Source organism: Argiope bruennichi, chromosome 1, assembly GCF_947563725.1.
Source record: "Argiope bruennichi chromosome 1, qqArgBrue1.1, whole genome shotgun sequence".
In the NCBI taxonomy this organism is placed as follows: Eukaryota; Metazoa; Arthropoda; class Arachnida; order Araneae; family Araneidae; genus Argiope; species Argiope bruennichi.
Genome location: NC_079151.1, coordinates 12,599,702 through 12,619,530, shown reverse-complemented (window position 1 = coordinate 12,619,530; position 19,829 = coordinate 12,599,702). Strand labels below are relative to the sequence as shown.

General features: G+C 31.1%; 1 protein-coding gene across 1 annotated transcript in view; it reads right to left on the bottom strand.

The window, feature by feature from the left end:
• LOC129976554 (glucose-6-phosphate exchanger SLC37A4-like) overlaps positions 1-19,829 on the bottom strand; it is a 41,878-nt gene that overhangs the window by 4,952 nt on the left and 17,097 nt on the right. Inside the window, exons 3-7 of the mRNA XM_056090185.1 lie at positions 15,551-15,686; positions 10,987-11,094; positions 8,493-8,654; positions 6,598-6,695; positions 2,675-2,785 (exon numbers count right to left, since the gene is read on the bottom strand). Coding sequence (XP_055946160.1) covers positions 2,675-2,785; positions 6,598-6,695; positions 8,493-8,654; positions 10,987-11,094; positions 15,551-15,686 — 615 coding nt within the window. The remainder of the gene's footprint in view (positions 1-2,674; positions 2,786-6,597; positions 6,696-8,492; positions 8,655-10,986; positions 11,095-15,550; positions 15,687-19,829) is intronic.

Sequence of the window (19,829 nt, the reverse complement as noted above, 5' to 3'; positions counted from 1 at the left end):
GCCATGGACAAGCCCGCTGTTACGAAGACAGCGATTTAAGCAGGTGGGGGAGTGTCTCTTGTTTTTTTAGTAGTGTCAATTAGGGCCAAGAGTACGACATTGCTACTCACGCATCACATTCGCATGCGCAGCCCCTTTTTACAGGGGGGCACATTCACACATCTCACAAATAGAACAACGGAAGAACAACCATTCCCAAACCGGGACTCGAACCCAGGAAGCACAGATAACGAGGAAGACGCGCTAACCCTATGCCAGGACGCCGGCGAGAGTGTGTATGAACCATTTTGCATGTAAAGTATCGTAGAGTAAACAGAAACGTATTTAAGGAATACCTTTAATCGTAGATCAATTAGCTCCAAAATATGCCACTCCTTTTCAAATTCATTATATCGTCAGCTAGAGTGGTCTTTTCAAAACTTTCTCACCTACTATTTAATAAAAGTGCTATCCCCCAACTCCTTCAAAAAAATGTGAACTCTAAGTAAGGCAGCGAATGCCTTACAGGGCTTTGACGTGCAATAGTTACGAAATATTAACATTTGGCGTGAATTTGGCATATTTACTGAATTTATCGTATAATCACTGACTATGTTTTTGTCGAATAATCCTTGGCCTGCGATAAATAGTATCCGAAAATCGATTTTTTGTTTCAGACGCATTTTTCCCAACCTATTTGAAGCCGCAATTTCACACAGAACAATAATTGCAATTACAAAATCCCATACCAAATTTTATATAATCAAGTCACTGCATTTTTGGATTATTGAGTTTACGTGCTTCTGAAAATACAGATAGACAGATGTTGGATTTCGTTCAACATTTGATAGGTGTCTACACTATAGACGTTCAATTTGTGAATTTTATCCATCTAACTCTCTGCATTTTTTTTTTTTTTTGGAGTTATCGTGATAACTTACCTTCAAACAATCGGACGGACAGACTTCCTCTGAATTGACTTTTCCTGAAAATTTAATAGAAATCTACAAATTGGGTGTAAAGACCGAATTTCATCTTTATAACTAAAAGCACTTTCCAGTTATTTTTGTTACAGACAGACATAACGTCGAAAATGTTTTTTTCGAACTAGATGAGGTCTAAAATATAAAAGATTACTAATAATTTTAATAGCAGACGGATAATAAAAAAAATTATAATATTAATGATGAATAATAAATTTTGATATGTTTATTGAAATCAATGACGAATTTATGCAGAAAATGGCATAAATGAAAAGCTAATTTTCAGAGTGTTGAAGTGGCGTAAAAATGGTATTTATGCAATAATATGTTCCAAACTTTTTGAGAGAAAACAAAGACCAAATTTGTAGATTATCAAATTTTGAACGAAATCCATTCAGAAAAATTCTGTCATCCATATATAAATTAGCGCGATAACTACAAACGTAAAGGTAGATAAAACATGATATACAGGTTTAGCATCTAAAATGCCGATTCTTATCAAATTTTGAAAAATACTCATCAAAGGGATGGCCGTCTATAGGTCTATATTTTCGCAGGCACGTAAATCCAATGACCTAAATGAATGAAATTCGTCATGTGATCTTATAACTGCAATGGTAGTTTTGTGTCGAATTTCAGTTTCCATCCATCGGATGAAAGGTGCTCAAAATATATATTAGCACGATAGATTCAGTAGAAATGCTAGATTCACATTAAACATCCATATTTCGTAAATGTCATTCGTCAACGCCATGTAAGGATTCATGGTCTTATCCAAAGTCCACGATTTAAGAGGGGGTGGGGGATAACACCTTTATTGGAGAATATGCGAGAAAATTTCGAGCAGATCGCTCCTACTGATTGCATCATGTAAAATGATTTTTCACATGTCGCTATAGATAGACAGTATCTAGGTTATAAACATCATTAAGGTTTTTCATTTGCAAACTATAGAATTTTAATTGTTCTCAATTTCAAAAACCTTCAACATTCTGAAAAATATTTATGTTTGTATCCATTGGGGGATCTGATTACATTGTTTTTACAGTGCATACGATAATTTTAGAAATCTAGCACAAAATCAAAATCCTGATTGAGTATGAATATCGAATTCAAAATTATCTATGAATGTAATCATTATTCAATCACCAAAAAAAAACTTTTTTTCTCTCGATTCTGCCCTTTTTTATTTGAGAAATACTTTTGAATTTAACATATCTGGTTAACACTTTCAGAGATATAAAAATTCATTTCTCTTAATTATAACAATGTTAACCAAAGCATTAAATGATAGAAATGCCTTTTTTCCCCTTATAAATCATTAAAAGATTTCAGCCTGTCTGAGAAAAAGGTTCTCAAAATTGTGAAGACAACTAAAAACCGCAGTCTTTGGAGCAGGGAAGGCTTTTAAAAATATTCAATTTATACATTGCTAATTTTCTGTGCATATCATTTACTGCTGCTGTGCTAGTATTACTTTTTTTTTTCAATATAGTACATTAATGCCAAATTACTAGTGAATCATAGATAAATTATTTACAAGACCAAGCTAAACATTGTACAAAATTATTTTGCAAATAGGAAATGCTGATCTTATTTAAATATTAAATTACTTAACTTCAGGGGTTTATGTTTACTTTCTTTCGTTATGGAATTCAACGATCTTATATCAATAGCTTTGTCTAGGAATATATTTATAAAGTTTTTCTTACCTTAGAAGATTCTTCAGTAATAGAAAACTGCAGCAGATGAAGACATCCCAAAACACAAACCATGAAAAAAGCAGCCATGGGCATCCGGGGATTTCCACGCTGCTTGTTTGCCTAAAGGTATGGAAAATTCAGTAACCACTGAAACATGAAACATTAAGTTTCCGATTATATTTTGTTTGAAATTTATGTTTTCTTAGACAAATCTTGCATGAAGCAACACTAAGATAACAAAGATTGCAACTGAATGGACATCGTCACCACGTTATGGCCATGGTGACTGAGGTACGATCTCGGCTTCGGGACCGGATTCCAGCAAAACGTCGCCGCTAGGGATTGCAATACCGGTATACCGGGATACCGAATACCGGTATTTTGAGCTATTTGTACGATTTTGTAATACCGGTATTCACAAGTTTAAATACCGGTTTTTCGGTATTTACTAGAAATTTTTAAAATTGTCTACACTAAATGTTCAGGAATCGCCAACATAGCAAAATAGTATACGTTTTTGCTTTTATATCTCCCTAATGGACGAAATTAATGGCTTAAATCTAAATTAGCGAAACATGGATTATCCCTGAAAGAAAATATTGTATCCATAACTACTGATGGAGCAACAGTTATGAACAAAGTTAGAAAGTTGATTGGTGCAAATCAGCAATTGTGTTATGCTGATGGAATTCAATTAGGAGTAATAGATACCAAAAATATAAAGAACAGAAGAATCCAAATACTGTGGATATAAAACTTCGGATTCCAACTTTGAAGAGAGTAAGAGTGTGAGTGAGTGATATTGACAATGAAAATAATGACAATCTCATTGCTGAAGAAGATATTTCTAATGAGGAAGAAATATTAACCATTCACGAATTGCTTCCTATAGTTTATAAAGTTCAAAAAAATTGTTAAGATATTTAAACGTTCCCCTATAAAAAATGACATATTACTAAAATATATACTAACTGAAAATAAAACAGAATATATGTTAATATTAGATTCTAAAACACGTTGAAACAGTTTACTCCTAATGATGGAACGATTTTTGAAACTGAGAAATCCAATTCAAAAAGCAATAATCGACTTCAACTCGTAAATTAATTTTTCAGATAATGAATTCGACTCAATATCCAGAACTGCATCAGCTCAACTTCCAATAAAACTGACTGTTGAGGCATTATGTCAGAGAGATTCTAATTTATTAACAGCTAATGCAACAATAAATTTCATGTCGCAGTCACTGAAAGAACAGCGCACATCACTATCTGAAGAATTATATATTACATTGAAAAATCACACAGTTGAAAGGCATACCGAAATAGAAAATGTCTTATGGTATTTACTTAATTATAATGATTTTAAAAATGAAAATGAAAATGAAAGAAAATAACCAATTCAAATCGGATTAAGTTTATAGTAAATTTTCTTAAATGTTTTTACCCATAAACCTATACGGTTCACCACAAGAATACGGTTCACTTATCGATGATTATAATGACATCAATGTCGATAGTGAAAATGAATTGTCTCTTGAACAAAAATTAGAATTAGCGATAGATAAAAAAAATTTCAAAGAACCAAACTACAATACAGAAATCAGCTATATCAAAAACCACCCGACGAGAAATCGATTTAGTTGAAGATGAGGGATATATAGGTAAATACTTGGAAAAAGTATATCGCTCATTCCTAACAGTACCACCAACTAGTGTAGATACCGAAAGAGCGTTTTTGACATCTGGTAATTTTTGCACAAAATTACTTTTCAGGCTTAATGATAGTACAATTGATGCATTATGTTTTTTATTATCAAATTTCAAAAAATTTTAATAGTACCACAGACTGAAGAGTGATATTTACACTTTTTTTATAATTTAAATAAATAAGATGTTCCTTTACTTTTTTGAAACTTTTTATATACTGTTATATTGTATAAGTTACAAATTATTTTTTGTAACATTTACACTCTCTAATGAAACTGGCAAATAAAACAAAGAAACACCTGTGTTTTCTTTATTTTTCTAAAATTTCTAATACTGGTATTAAAACCGGTATCCCGGTATTAAGATCTGAAAAATACCGAATACCGGTATTGAAATTTTGGTCCGGTATTGCAATCCCTAGTCGCCGCATATGTTAAATCTGTCAGGGTCAAATGTCCTCCCACTGGTAGGGAACAGAAGTTTGGAAAGGGAGATGCCAAGTCAGGTGTAGTCCTCGTCATCTGACCACAGTTCAGAATTCCTAAGCCCAAAATAGCCCAAGTGTTGCTTTAAAAATGGGGCGTTACTATAATTAAGGTAAACTAAACTAAACACATATTACGGACAAGATGTTTGGAACAAGCACATTTATTCTGCATCAGATCTGCGTGCATAGCAAACATTTGGATGAACACAAAACCTATCGAACTTGAAGCTATATTTTAATTATCAGGTCAGAAATTCAGCAGTTATTGCAAAGGGAACTTTTTGCATTCCTATATATGACAAATACTTTAAACAACTTTTTTGATTTTTGGAAATTTAAAAATGAAAATTATTAAAATTAAAAAATGTATTTAAAAATTATTAAAAATAAACTCTTTCTATAAATTATTAAAAATAAATTAAATTATTAAAATTCATAAAATTTTATGATATATATTAGAGGTAAGATATATATATATATATATATATATATATATATATTGTAAGAACAATATTTTTTAATGATATGAATTTTAATTTGCCAAAACTATTCGAGTTCTTTTTTCTTTAGGGATATGAACAATTAAAATAAATCGTGAATTTTTTTAAAAGACATTAAAATAATGAGTTATTTAAAAGTATTTTCTAAACTGCAATTGGCATCTCTTTTCTTTGATTCTTCTTCCATGAAATTCCACTTATCAGAAATCGATTTTTTTTTTGTCATTCTTTTAAATACTCCTTGATTATAAAAAAAGAATTATATGATACTTTCTTCATATAGCTATATTTTTATTCCATCTAATATTGCTTTGCATTGTAAAGTTAAGTGTTGAAAAAGAGTTTTCTTCTTCTTCTTCTTATATATATATAAGAAGAAGAAAATTCTGAATGTTTTCAATACTTAATTTTGGACAGCAATACAATATATTTTCTGTTTTGATATTAATTTTTTTGACATATTAATACCTACAGTCTGGTATACTATTTATAGAATGCACGATACATTCATTATGTAAAAACAATTCAAAACTATCCAAAGAGAAGACACCCAGAGCCCTGATGTTTGAAAAGTATTTGTTTCTTGGAAAATAGGTTACAAAATAGATTTTCAAGATTTTATTTCGATCTTTATTAAAGATTATTCCAAATTTTAATTAAATTAAAAAAAAAGTCGCTTTCCAGTTATACCAATTTTATTTTCATAAATTTTTCGTACACTTTAAAATCGTTTTTTTTAATATTTTAAATATATTTTATAATAATTTTCTTCAATGTTTTAAAGTATATTTTACAACAGTTCTTACAACACATATACGGATGCGCATTACGGTAACGCTAAATAATTTTTGTGCGTGTGCTCACATCATCGTTACTAAGCAGTTTTAATTAATCTATTTTTTAAATAATATAAAGATCCACGAATCAAAACTAAAACATTATTATGCTACGATGTGCCAAACAACGCAATCGAAAAGACCACATTTTTTAAAGCATACATATGTGTTCGAATTAAACAAATATAATTTACTAATTGAAATTAATTTAAAATTGGACCCTGCGAACAGATTACATATATATATAAGTAAATATTTTTTAATGCGTGTTTGTTTTTTTTTCTTCTTCTCTTTCATTTCATTACTTTCTCCAGTTATATATGTCATGTAAAAACGTAAGACGAAGAAACTCGAGCCCTTTAAAGACAATAAGGAGCGAATGCGTCAATTTTCTACTCACGTCCGCGGGTCGGTTTCTGAGGACCAGATCCGTCAAGTATCCCGCCAAGATTCCACCCAGGAAACCTCCACTCTCCACACTGCTGGTGAAGGCACTCGCTGCAGAAACGAAAACATGCAAAAGGAAACACACACTTACAAGGGAACATGAAAAATTTCAATATATTTGACTAAACCAGAAAACTTACAAAAAAATCAAATTCTTATATATATATATATATATATATATATATATATATATATATATATATATATATATATATATATATATATATATTAACACATTAAACGCCACGCTAATTAACGCCAATACTGTCTTTCCATTTGGCACGCAGTCTCCATCGATGTTCTTGATATTTCGATTCATCTTACATACAAGATGTTTGCTGTGCTTTATTAAAAACTATTAAAATATATCGAGAAGGAAAATTCAAGAGCATTCATTAGTTTATTAATAGAGGGCAATTTTTCTGTTTATATCGTATTTTATCCTGTCAATCACCGCCAACTGTCACGATTAGTAGCGAAAATTTAACATCTATTGCAGTTATACAACTCCGCCCACCTTTTTTTTCATTGTGTTACTGTAAACATTATTATTATATATAATACAAATATTCCCTTCTTTGCAGCGGAAGATTAAAAGTTATAGCATTTCACGAGTCTCCTTACACGAGAAATCTTTGACTGTCCTTTCACAAAATAGCACACTAGCACTGTTGCATAAAAAATAACATGCGAAATCTGCCTCGCTTAAGAAGACCCAAAATAATTTGGTAGGCCAGATATAATTGGGAAATCCATTTACCATGTCCTTACACAAACATGTACATTTTACGTAAACGGTTAATAATCTAATAAATATAAATAAGTACTTCTACACTAAAGTTGGGTTCGTTAGACCCGCAACGTGGCGAGCATATCACTAACTTAAATAATCCGCCGCGATCAGTGGCGCAAAATCGCATTGGGTTTTTATTTTGCAAATCAGTGTTCATTTTTTTAGTTGTGCTTTTATTTCATTGCCTCTCCTCACTAAAAAAAGTAGAGACCTAGTCAAAACTTCTAGAAATGTAGGAATAAGCCGTCTTGTGTGATAAAATATTTTAAGATAATGTTTGTGACATTTTTACTGATTCAACAAATTCGCTCATGAGGCTTTGGAGGGCTTCCGGGCTTGCTGAGCGGATTCTGGCCCCAGCCTCCCCGTTTATGGTCTTATACCTTAGTTAGGTAGGTCAGGGGCTGTGAAAAATATATTTTTTAAATCCTCTAAACTTTTACCCACTTTAAATGATCTGTTGCTGATATTGCGTCCTATCTAGGCAATTATCGTTTCTTTCGCACTGCATACGACTTATAATGCTGTTATATTAATGTAACTGTATTAATGTGCTATTGTTAATTTGTATTATACAATATGCCTTAAATATTTTATCTGATGTATTATTTACTTTTATTTAATCCATTGATTAAAAACGTCTATTTCGTTTTGTCCCCTTTTCGCACAGTACCCCAAGTTCTATTGTAAAAACGATTTATTTCTCTATTATTCAAATGTTTAAGTGAATTTTTAATTCATCAAACATTAAAAAATTGGTTAGCACGGCAGTTTTAGCTCTGCATCAGGAAACAGATTAATAAAAACGAATCATATTAATTGAAAAATTATTGAAAAGTTGCAAATGAAATATTTAGCATTTTAATTATAGATATACATTCTATATCAAGGCTCGCATGCAATAGAATTTTCATATATTATCTATCACCATCTCTTCGTATTTTAGCTGATTATTATTAATGAATCAGCATATTCAATCTCGAAGTATGAAATATTTAATACATAAGGTACTTCAACGCTCTGTTATAACAAGAGTAGAAGAAAAAAAAACTTACCCACATACTGCGTGTGTTTCCTGTCCTCCAGCAAGTAGAGCTGACCCCAGTCAACTGTGCCAGTCTTCGCGCAGAACACCACCATGTAGCAGAAAGATACGAGCCACAGGGAAGGGCATTTCAACAAATCTTTGACGGTGGCCTCGCTGGAAGAGGATTCACCTAAGTGAAAGCATATTTCAACATTTGTTAGCTGATGCACACAATAACATAAAATTAAATTTGAAGTCGTTAGTAGGATTGAATTAGCTTACAAAAACATATTTTTCGAGATGCATGAACAAAGAAAATATTCAAATTATCACTTAACAAACGGCACTATCGTAATTTCTCAACCGTTACAAGAAAAAAAATGGGATTTTTCAACCAATAATGAATATGGTAGGATTTTTTCGCATGCGTTATAAAATAAAATCGTATTTGTTTCTAAGGGGGTGAGATCAATCATATTCTTAATTAATATCAAAAAATTCAAATTTATTTTTAACCATAAAATGCAAAGTTCTAGTTCAACTGAATCATATTTTACTCGATTATTAAATTAATTCGAGTTTTATGAATAGAAAATAGCACTCCAGTTGCAATCAGACTTATTGCTGATGTGCAGAAAAGAGAAAATGCAAAGTGGTTTTATGAATTTCACATCCAAATTGAAGAAGTATGGCAAAAAAAAACCTAAAATTGCAAGGGTTCCGTATGATGTTGAAAAAAAATGTGCTTTAAAAATTTTCAAATGGAAACATGAATTTCACGCTTAATATTTCTATGCCATTATATTTCTAACAATTTTTTATCACTTATCCTTCCAGTAGCATTGGTAGCCTCGATAGCCTGATGGAAGAGTCTCGGTATTTTACATAAGAATGTGCCAGGTTCGTCGTGTGCACAGATCTAATGCACACTAAATCCGTCGCCCTCAAATATTTTCTTGCTAGTGTAGAACGGTAGTTTGGAGATGAGGTTCGAGCTCAGGTGTCGCCCTCGTTATCTGATAGCAGTTTAAAATTTCCAGGTCCGTCCCATAGTACAGAAAGGGACTAAACTAAACTAATTCCAATTACATTGAATAAGTGGGAAAATATTGTTAGAAATTTAAGTTTATGGATTCCATAATAAATTCTTTTTTCAAATATAATGTATATTATCCTGCAATAAATTGGTCCAATTTTTCAAGAATCTATTCAAACTGAACAAACGAATGCTTTCTAATTATAATTGTAATGTACATTAATTAGCGGAAAACTATAAGCTTATTCGTAAATTTAAAAAATTATTTGATAATAGCAACTTAAATATCAGACTGACCACGAGAAATAAGTGTATTACGAAATTGAATAAGACCCAAATTGTAAAACAATGATTTCATAAATCAGTTACTGGCATAATCATGAAATAATCAAAACATGATGTTTTGAATACTGTTCATAGACATTAATTTTCATTGTTTTGAGAAAAGGAATAAAATTTTACCAAAAGTAATGTGTTAAGGCCTTTGATAGATAGCATTTTGTTAGATTTTCAAAATAATAATAATAATTAAAAAAAAACATTGCGTACAATATTTGTTGTTTATTTTCTTTCCTTGTTCACAACATCAGCAATATTTTGTGTAGAATGCCATCTAGAGTTGCAAAAGGTAAGCATCGTTCCCATCTCTAAAACTTCTTTTTTCTCCTGCTAAATAAATGTATTATACGATTTAAAATCGTATTCTGAAGTCGACAGAAGTACTCTCCTCAACACCTTGTCGCATATTCTCTAGTAAAGGTGAAGACGTTTACATATTTCTGAAAGTACAGACCGATAAAAAGTCAACTATTCGATAGAATAAATTTGATAGGTGTTTGCACAATAGATGTTATTGTGCATATGAACCGAATTTCATTCCTCTAGCTCGCTTCATTTTGTAGTAAAGGTATTAATTTATATTCGAGCAGCCGAACGGACAGACTTCTTCTAAATAGAATTTAACCAAAATTTGACAGAAATCTACAAATTTGTTGCAAAAAGACCGTATGTCAAATTTCATATATCTAGCTCAAAGTGTTTTTCAGTTATCTTTATGGCGGTCAAACAAACCTTTTCCAAAAATACATTTTTCTAACTCATAGAAGTCTAAAACCTGAAAATTCTAAAAAATCTCGGGTTTATATATATATATATATATATATATATATATATATATATATATATATATATATATATATATATATATATATATATATATATATATATATATATATATATATATATATATATATATATATATATATATATATATATATTGTCGATTAAGATTCTTTATACTTATTTTACGAAAAAAATAGAAAAATAAGAATTTCGGGGGGGGGGGACGTCTCATTGTTTTTCGTATTCCATCTATACTGCTAAGGAATCCTAGAGGTTCCGAATTCGGGAATATTCTGTGGCGAAAAGAAAAGCTAGCAAAGCATTCCAACTAGATTTCTTTCATTAGTAAAAACTACTCTCTCACCTTTGTCTTTTTTTTCTCCTGCAGTCGAGAAAGAAGGAAGGCCAACATCCACGGGTGAATTCACCAGGGCGATCAGGGCCACAACTCCGAGACCCACAGAAATGGTGCCTGGAAATCACAACTCATCACGAAAAAATATTGCAATCAAGCACTGAGACAGCCATCAGAGAATTTTTTAATATGTATGTGTTATGAACATAATTATAGACATATTGTTGCAGTGCATATTTGTCACAAATATTATAACATCGTAATGGGAGCAATATTTCCTTTATTTTGACATATTCATTTGTTAACTATCGACTGTAGTGTTCCACTTGCCACTTACTGGATCAGTATTCCAGTCGAATGGTCTTGAAATTTATCAAAATGTGAAAAAAATATATAATGGCAAAATTATTGGTTTAACTTGTTGAGCAGGCCATTCAAAACAGACGACTGTGTTTGCTCTCGGATAAAGGGGGAACAGGGGAATCAATGAGAGGATTGATTTAAATAAACCAATTATACGAATCAATTCTGTGCCCTCGAGAGTCTACTCTGAGGCTTTCGAATATATCAGACCTTCAGTACATCATTTTGACGTTTTATTTACTTTTTTTTTGTTAAGAATGCGACAGAGTGGTAAGAAGGTGTATATTAATACTTTGGGAAAATTCAACTTAAAACAATTATATATGTATATTTATTTTTCGGAGCAATAATAAAGTTCTGGTATTTAGGGAATAATTATGCATGGAATTACTTTTCCGAGTTCAAAGACATAAATATAACATGAATAAATTTTTAAAAAAGCGCATAAATTTGGAATCTTTTTTTTTCATCAATTTCAACAATATCTTTCTAATCCTGCTTTAATATATATTATAAAGAAAAAAATGCATGGTAAAAATAACAGATCGATATTCGCTCAATATTTTTATTCACTTATGTTGAAAAAAGAAACAATTTTAATGAACTAGATTTCTTAGCAATCATATGTATAATGTATATAATTCTAAAACTAAGATAAGCTAGGAATTTCTATATTTAGTAAAAATAAAAAGAAGCTAATTAGAACATATATAGAATAAAATTATTTTCATGTGTACTATTTTTTCATAGATTTCATTGCGATTATTTACTCAATTGTATTAATTTTACTGATATTTTACAGAGACATGAGTTTGAGAAAAAAATAACTAATTTAATAACATTAGCAACTTAGTTTTATTTAATTTTAACAAACATTGTTAATATCTGGATGTTTAAAATGTTTATCGTTTTTAAAATCAAACATTTACAATTTTTTTTCATGTCATGCAACATTTTTATTAAAGTTTTTATAGCCTCCGTTTTCTCAAATAAAAAAAAATAATAACTGCTTCCAACTCCTATTAATGAATTTCTACTGTGATTCATTGATGGGCCCTGTAGTTCAATAGAAAGGTAAAACAGAATTTCAAACGCTATATTTTCGTTATTTCTGAAATATTCTACAAACCCAGTAGCTATAAATTCTTAATCATTTCAGTTTTCTACTTAATGACGTCTCGTTTTAATAACATTGTGTCAAGAATAGATAACACATTGATTAATCTTCTTTTATCTTTTCCGTGAAAAGATCTTCTCTATTGAGAAATGGAAAGCGTGACGCACGAAGTTGCAATTCTCGATATAAAATGTATCACCTGCGATGCCAGACATTAAATTACCGAGTTGATTAGTCGCGTTGATAGTGTTAACAAGAAATAAAGCACTAAACAATGCTCCATTAGAGAGTTTCTTATTATTTACCTCCGTCGATTAGCCTAATTGCTTTTAGTAAATCAGATATCTTTTACCTTCGGAAAAAAAACAGTTTTATTGTCTTTCCCTTTCTATATTAAGACTGAAACAGCAAGGACGTAAACCAGGTGTTCTTCAAATTCAACGAAAACTTTAATTACTTTCCTAGAGTGAGATGCATTGTGTAAAACAATGATAGTAACATCGCACAATCATATTCATATTTCATAGAGAAAACCTATTTATAAATGCTAGCTGCCTTTGACAATCAACTGCTCCCTCAGATTATTGACCTTTTAGGCCATTAAATATTTATATGGAGTGTGTAATTTTATTTTTAAATTTCACAGTGTAATTTAATAAGATCGAAAAACTAAAATTGAATTTAATTGAATATGCAATAGCACGTAGTTAATAGTGTATATACTATGAAATGAAAGCAGAAGTGAAAATTTTGCTTCGAAATTAATGTTTCCAAAAAAAAAAAGAATTTTTTTCATTCTTGATGTAACAATGGCAAAAGCTCACAATTAAAAGCTTTGATGGAGCAGTTCATAACATTGAAAATTAATAGCTACAAACTGTGTATTACATTTTTTAAAAATTATAAAAAGTAAAGTAAGCCTTGTACAGAAATGAAACTGATATCATTAAAAATAATAATTCTCTGAGATTTTATATAATGTGAAAACTATTTTTATTGGATAATAGTTTTGGTAGGTCAATGCCCATAAATAAATCATAGCAGTTATCTATCTGACAATGGTTAAACCTATTCTCGCACTTGATTAAACTTTGTTTAATGCCCACTTTTTAATTTCTTTTGCCCTTGATTTCCATTGAGTAAATAATGTTCTTGGTGAACCCTGTACACAACACTTCTAATAATACTTTGGAGTTTCAATAATTAACGAAGTATTGAACTAAATATTCAATGAAGTTGTCTACAATGCTCGTATAGTAATTTGTTTACATCTGACTCTTCCATTCTACAATAAGTAATAAGATCGATTTTTGTGCTACTTAAGTTAACAGTTTATATATACAGATAGAATCCTCTAATGCTACAAATTTAAATTCTTCATTAGTAGTCTTCATTCTCATTAGTAGTCTTCTTGTAGAGGCCAAAACAAACAGAAATATTCTTATCTCGATTTTCATATAAATTAACAAAATGTAGCACGTTTTGATCTTCCTAATATGTTATATAAACTATAATAATGTTACAGAAACATGTCCTGTATATTTATGGTGATAAGTCCAACAGGCTTAAAAATGGATAATGGCGCTTCATTCTATATGATAACAAGAAACAAAGGAAACAAACCAGAAGCCAATCATATACAAAGCATCACTTGTAGAAATCAACCACACAAGAGTAGTAAATCGTTGCTAAACAATCTCAATAGTATGAAGCCCAGTAAGAGAATTCGCTGCAGATCAACATTCTAAAGAAAAAATTCACTCCGTTATTTTCTTTTTCTCTCTTTTTGGACTCGACTACTATTCCTCTCATTTGTGCGCCTCTGTTTTTATAACTTCTGTGGCAGGGCATTAAATGTTCTAGAACAAACCCTGGAACTCGTGTTCTAATGAAAATATCGCCAAGATTTGGATATATTCGGAAACCTTTACTTTTGTTTCGTCATCTGACAGCGGTTCAAAATGACGAGGTCCGTCCTAAAATAGCCCTAGTGTTGCTTCAAATGGGACGTTAATATAACCAAACCTAACCTAAAACCATTTACTTTTGTTGCCAAATCATCAAATGGTCGCCAAGGCAGGAGATCACTGACCTGGCATCCATTAAAATATTTGTAAAACTCACTTCTTTACAATAAATATAAATGTGCAGGGAAGCGATAACATTTTGAGCCTTTTTTTTCTCCGATTCGAAACAAAATCTGATACAATTATTAAGGGCCAAAAAAATGTTATTTGTCTCAGTCGTTTTTTAATTATCACCTTCTAGATAGACTGACAGACAATCAACTTATAGTTATTTTTCATCGAGAATCATAACCAAATATGAAATTCTGCGAATAAAACCAAATTATAAATTGAATTCATCAAATATTTTGCACTTTTAAGTTATCGAGTCCATATGTACAGGGATATCCTATAGACAAATTTCGTCTATAGGATAGAGTAGATAGTCTATAGGGTAGATACTACAATTTAGATGAAAAAATGACATACTAATTTTCATTAATCTAGCTAGTTTACCAACAAATAGGCCGGCGTCCTGGCATAAGGGTAGCAAGTCTTCCCCGTGATCTGGGCGCACCGGGCCCGAGTCCTGGTTCGGGCATGGTTGTTCTTCTTCTGTGTTCCATCTGTAAGGTGTGTGAATGTGCCCCCCTGTAAACAGGAATTGTGCATGCGAATGTGACGCATGAAGTAGCTAAGTCGTACTCTTAGCCCTAGTTGGCGCTACTGAAAAAACAAGAGACGCTCAGTCGGCTTAAATCGCTGACAGATAACTGTCAGCGGGCTTGTAAAGTGCCATAAGTGACAACAAACAGATAGACATAATTCAGAAAACAATTTTTGGAGGACTTCGTGAAATCAGAAATCTGCAGATTCACCCAAATCAGCATTCGTTATACATTTTTTGAACATTAAAATATTTTCTCCAAGGATACTTCGTAAAGTAAAGAAATTCCTCTATTGTGTTATATTTACTTAGCTTCGTGGTAATACATTTGCAATGCATGGGATAAAGTATGCAGAGTACGTCAAAAGTCCTAAACTAAAAAAAAGCATAATTAATAGAAATTGAAAATATAAACGTCACCAGCCAGGAAGAGAGAGAATCTCCATCCATAGTTGAGGATGAGAAAGGCCGTAAAGAAAGGGGAAAGACCCCCGGAGATGTTAGCGCTGGCTGACAGCACGCTCCACCAGGTGCCGAACTGGGTCGGGGAGAACCACTACACAGAAAGAAAACATAGGCGTTAAAGTGATAAAAGCAACAAATTAATTTTCAAACACATATTGTTATTAGTGTATCAGAAAATAGATCGTTTTATTTCTTTTTTTTTTATATATATTTTAATTTACTATTACAAATATTTAGAAATAGTGAAATTAATATGGGGCCATAATGGCCACCTTGATGGTCTCGGCTTCAGGATCGGAAAATACCAGTTTCTAAATTATATTTCATCAAAACTTTGATCTGTATTTTTGTTCGATGCAAATTAAATTTAACTTTCGAAGATTAAATTCATTTTTCTTGTACGGAAAAATTCTAGTCATAAGCATCACCAACGGCGATTTAGCAGAGCCGTTTACTTTACTGCAAGTTGAAAATATTCCTATGTTAATAGCATACAACATCGTCTATGCAAGATCAAGAGAGTATCGTGGGCATTCAAATGTTAAAATATCAAGAAGAAATAAGGTACGATATCCCTCTTTGCAAGAACATTGCGTTCTTTAAAGGGGAGTGCTTTGTAACTGACAACTTTTTGTTTTGTTTTGTTTCTTTGCAGCTTCATTATACTACCATACTGCTAATGGATAATAATGAAATAAATGAAACTGACTTTTTTTCACAAAGTAAAGTTTAGAGTTGCCTCCTTAAAACTTTCCCGCATATTCTCTAATAAAGCCGTTATCCTAACACATTTACTTGAATTATGTAGAAAATACACTTGAACTCACATTTTACCATGAATCTTCGGTCACCAGAATATTTAGGAGACTAAAAAAAAATTGATGCAAAAAAAAAAAAAAGATTTTTACTTATCCCATTTCATCAGAAAGCTGATAATATATTGAAAGTTTGAACAATGATTTTACGTGCTATAGCAAACACTCATATATATGGGAAAACATAAAACTTTTTACTGCTGAAATGGAGAGGTTTCAATCAAACTGAACGAAAGAATATGTGACAAAATATTATCAAAAAAATTATATTAAAATATAAGGTTTATTCTATAAATATTCAACGGTACAGTTGAACAAAATAATTACAAAGCATAAAGATCTAAACAAATTAAATTTGGTATTAAGATTTAGCCTTTATAAAGCATATTTGTATCAAATTTAAAACCATGCACTGACGGTCTATCGGTCTGTGCGTTTGAATGCATATAAACGCAGTAATTCAAAAACGTAACTTGGGAAAATGAAATTACAGTTTTAACATCTACGATTACAGATTTTTATTAAATTTTGATGCAAATCTGTCAAAGGATGGACAGTTTGTTGCATGTAAATGTGACGAATCAGAAGCGCAATCACCAATAGCGGATTTTCGATTAGACAGACTAGGCAGCTACCTAGAGTCACAGAGCTGAAGGAGGGAACCGCTGGCAGTCTCAAAAAATTTATTAACTTAGTTTTCAAATAAAAAATTCGTAAAAAAATGCAAATTCTATGAATTGTAAAATTAGGATTGTATTAACCCTTTCGGCACGAACGGTGAATATGTGCGTTTGCATTAGATTCTCTTCACGGCCGTAAAAACCCTCTAAAAGATCTACTGAACACGAGGCTGTCCAGTAAGACATTTAAAAACATTTTCCTAAAAACCGAATTCGAAAAAGAAAAAGATTCTATTCTGAAATAACAAAAGATGAAGTTATAGGTAACCCGATCAAGGAATTTAGATGTTATTTTTTACACAGTAATTGATACTGTTATAGTACAGATAGATTTAAAAGTAAGCCAATTAATCATTGATATAAAAACTTTAGCAAAACAGTAATTAGAAAAACGTTGTAAAGTTTTTATAGCAGGTTGTAGATGAAAACTTAATCTAGGAAATTGGTTTGCTACAAGATTTGATTTTGAATGAAAGGGACGTAAATAAAACAAATGTCATATTGCAATACATACTAAATAATAATTATAAAGAATTATTTCTAAATGTATTAATAGTGTTAAAACTTTTCTTGTCATTTCCAATTACCATAGAAATGCTGAGCACTCTTTCAACGAATTAAAATTAAAAAAGTATTGTTGTTGGTTAGGAATGTGTGTAGATCTCTTAAATAAACTATATTAAGCATCGAAAAAAAATTGCACAAAATTGTAATTTTTCTGAAGTAATTAATAGCAAATCAAAATTACTTGATAACTAAACAAGCAATAACATCATATTTGTAGTTTTTTTTACTTCAAAAAAATGTAGGGCTCCAAATAGTTCCTTGCACCCAGTCCCCTTTACAGAGAAGGCCGGCTGTGTATACAGACAAATAATTTAGGAGATAAAATAAAGGTTAAATTTCTTGTCGAAGTTTTTCACATGATATATACTGTTTCGTGCTGCCATCTATCGGCTATTGTGAAAAACAGATTTACAAGTTTTTAAATGTATAAAGTTGGAAAAAGATCAGATACAAATTACAAATAAAAAACTTTAGGACAGAATTGAGGACGATAATTCAGTATTTTAAAACATAAATAATGGAAGTATTAGTTACTATAGAATTAGATGCAAGAAGTTTCGCCTATAATTAGCATGAAATATATATTCGAACTTAGAAAAAAGAATCCTGAACATTAACTGAATTTTCAGTTTCGACATTTAATAAGCAATGAACAATGTGGGAAAATGTTCAAGTAAAATTCTATAAACCCCTCCCCTCTTTTTTTTCTCCTGTATTTCTCCCTCAAGTCGTACATATTTCTGGTACAACACTTCGACACACTCACAGTAGGAAACCTCATCTTTTCAAAGATCTCTTTGAAATAATAAACCTGAAACACAAGTTTAGAAAGGATTGCTGAAAAAAAAGGATTTTTGAAAATGATGATCCACAATACATTTCGTAATTCTGTAGCAAAAATATTTCTCAATGACAACAAATATATTTTTCTATTTTTATTTTTTTTTATTTTGAAAATCGCACCTAAAAACCGTAAGAGAAAACCAGTGTATATGGTCTCCCCAAAACATTCTCGCATACTCTCTAATAAAGGTGTTATAACACAGAATGCCTTGCATGGCACTGGCGTACTATAGTTGCGGACTATTAACCTTTGGCATGAATTTAGCAGTTTTACTGAATCTGTCACGTTATCCTTGGCGAGCTATTTGGCGATGAATCCCTGGCATGCGGTAAATAACATCCGAAAATTTAATCAGTATTTTAAATGCGTTTTTCAAAATCGATTGAAATAAAATTTGCTTAAAGGCTACATTTGTAGTCACAAAATCCTATAACATATATAATATATTTAACACATTGCATTTTTGAGTTATCGCGTTTATATGTTTCTCAAAGTACAAACCGACAGATGGTGAACCCTTTATTGGATTTTACTCAACATTTGAGAAATGTCTACACTATAGATGCTAAATCTGTGTGCCGAATTTCATCCATTTACTTTTCGCTTTGTCGTCATCATGTTAACTTATATTCGAACAGCCGGACAGACAAGACCTCCTCAGAACAAATCTTGCTCAAAATTTCATAGATGTCTACAAATTGAGTGCAAAGACCGTATATCGAATTTCACGAGACTGACTCAAAGCGTTTTTGATTATATTTGTCACATACTGACTCACAGACGAATATTTTCCAAAAAATAAATTTTTCGAACTCGTGGGGGTCTAAAACGTGTAGATGCGTCAAAATCTCGAGTTCGTATTTTTTGACGATTACTATACTTTCACAATACTACGTATACAAGAAAGTAAAAAGAGAAAGTAGAAAAGAAAGGATAGAAGTAAAAGAGAGTAATCCCAAAAAAATGTGTCTTTGTCAAATGTTTCTAATCCTTATTAGTACAAGATACTGTAGGATATGATGTTTTATATATACTTTGAACGAACAAATATCGTAACCATGTGATAAGTCCATTAAGTGTCTGCCAAAACAAAAAGTAAAGAGAAGCATTTTCTTTTGATCAAAGCACACCGCTGCATGAGATAAACTGTTGGCTTAATTCCAATACCTTTAATTTTTTTTGGAGGGGGAGGGAGTTGTATAGGACACTTTCAATGGAAATTGTCCTACTTTTATGTTTTACATGGAGGAAAATGAGAATACCTTTCAACAGTCAATTAGTTACTCGTTATCATATATCTACCAGTTTTTGAATAAAATAGTATGCTT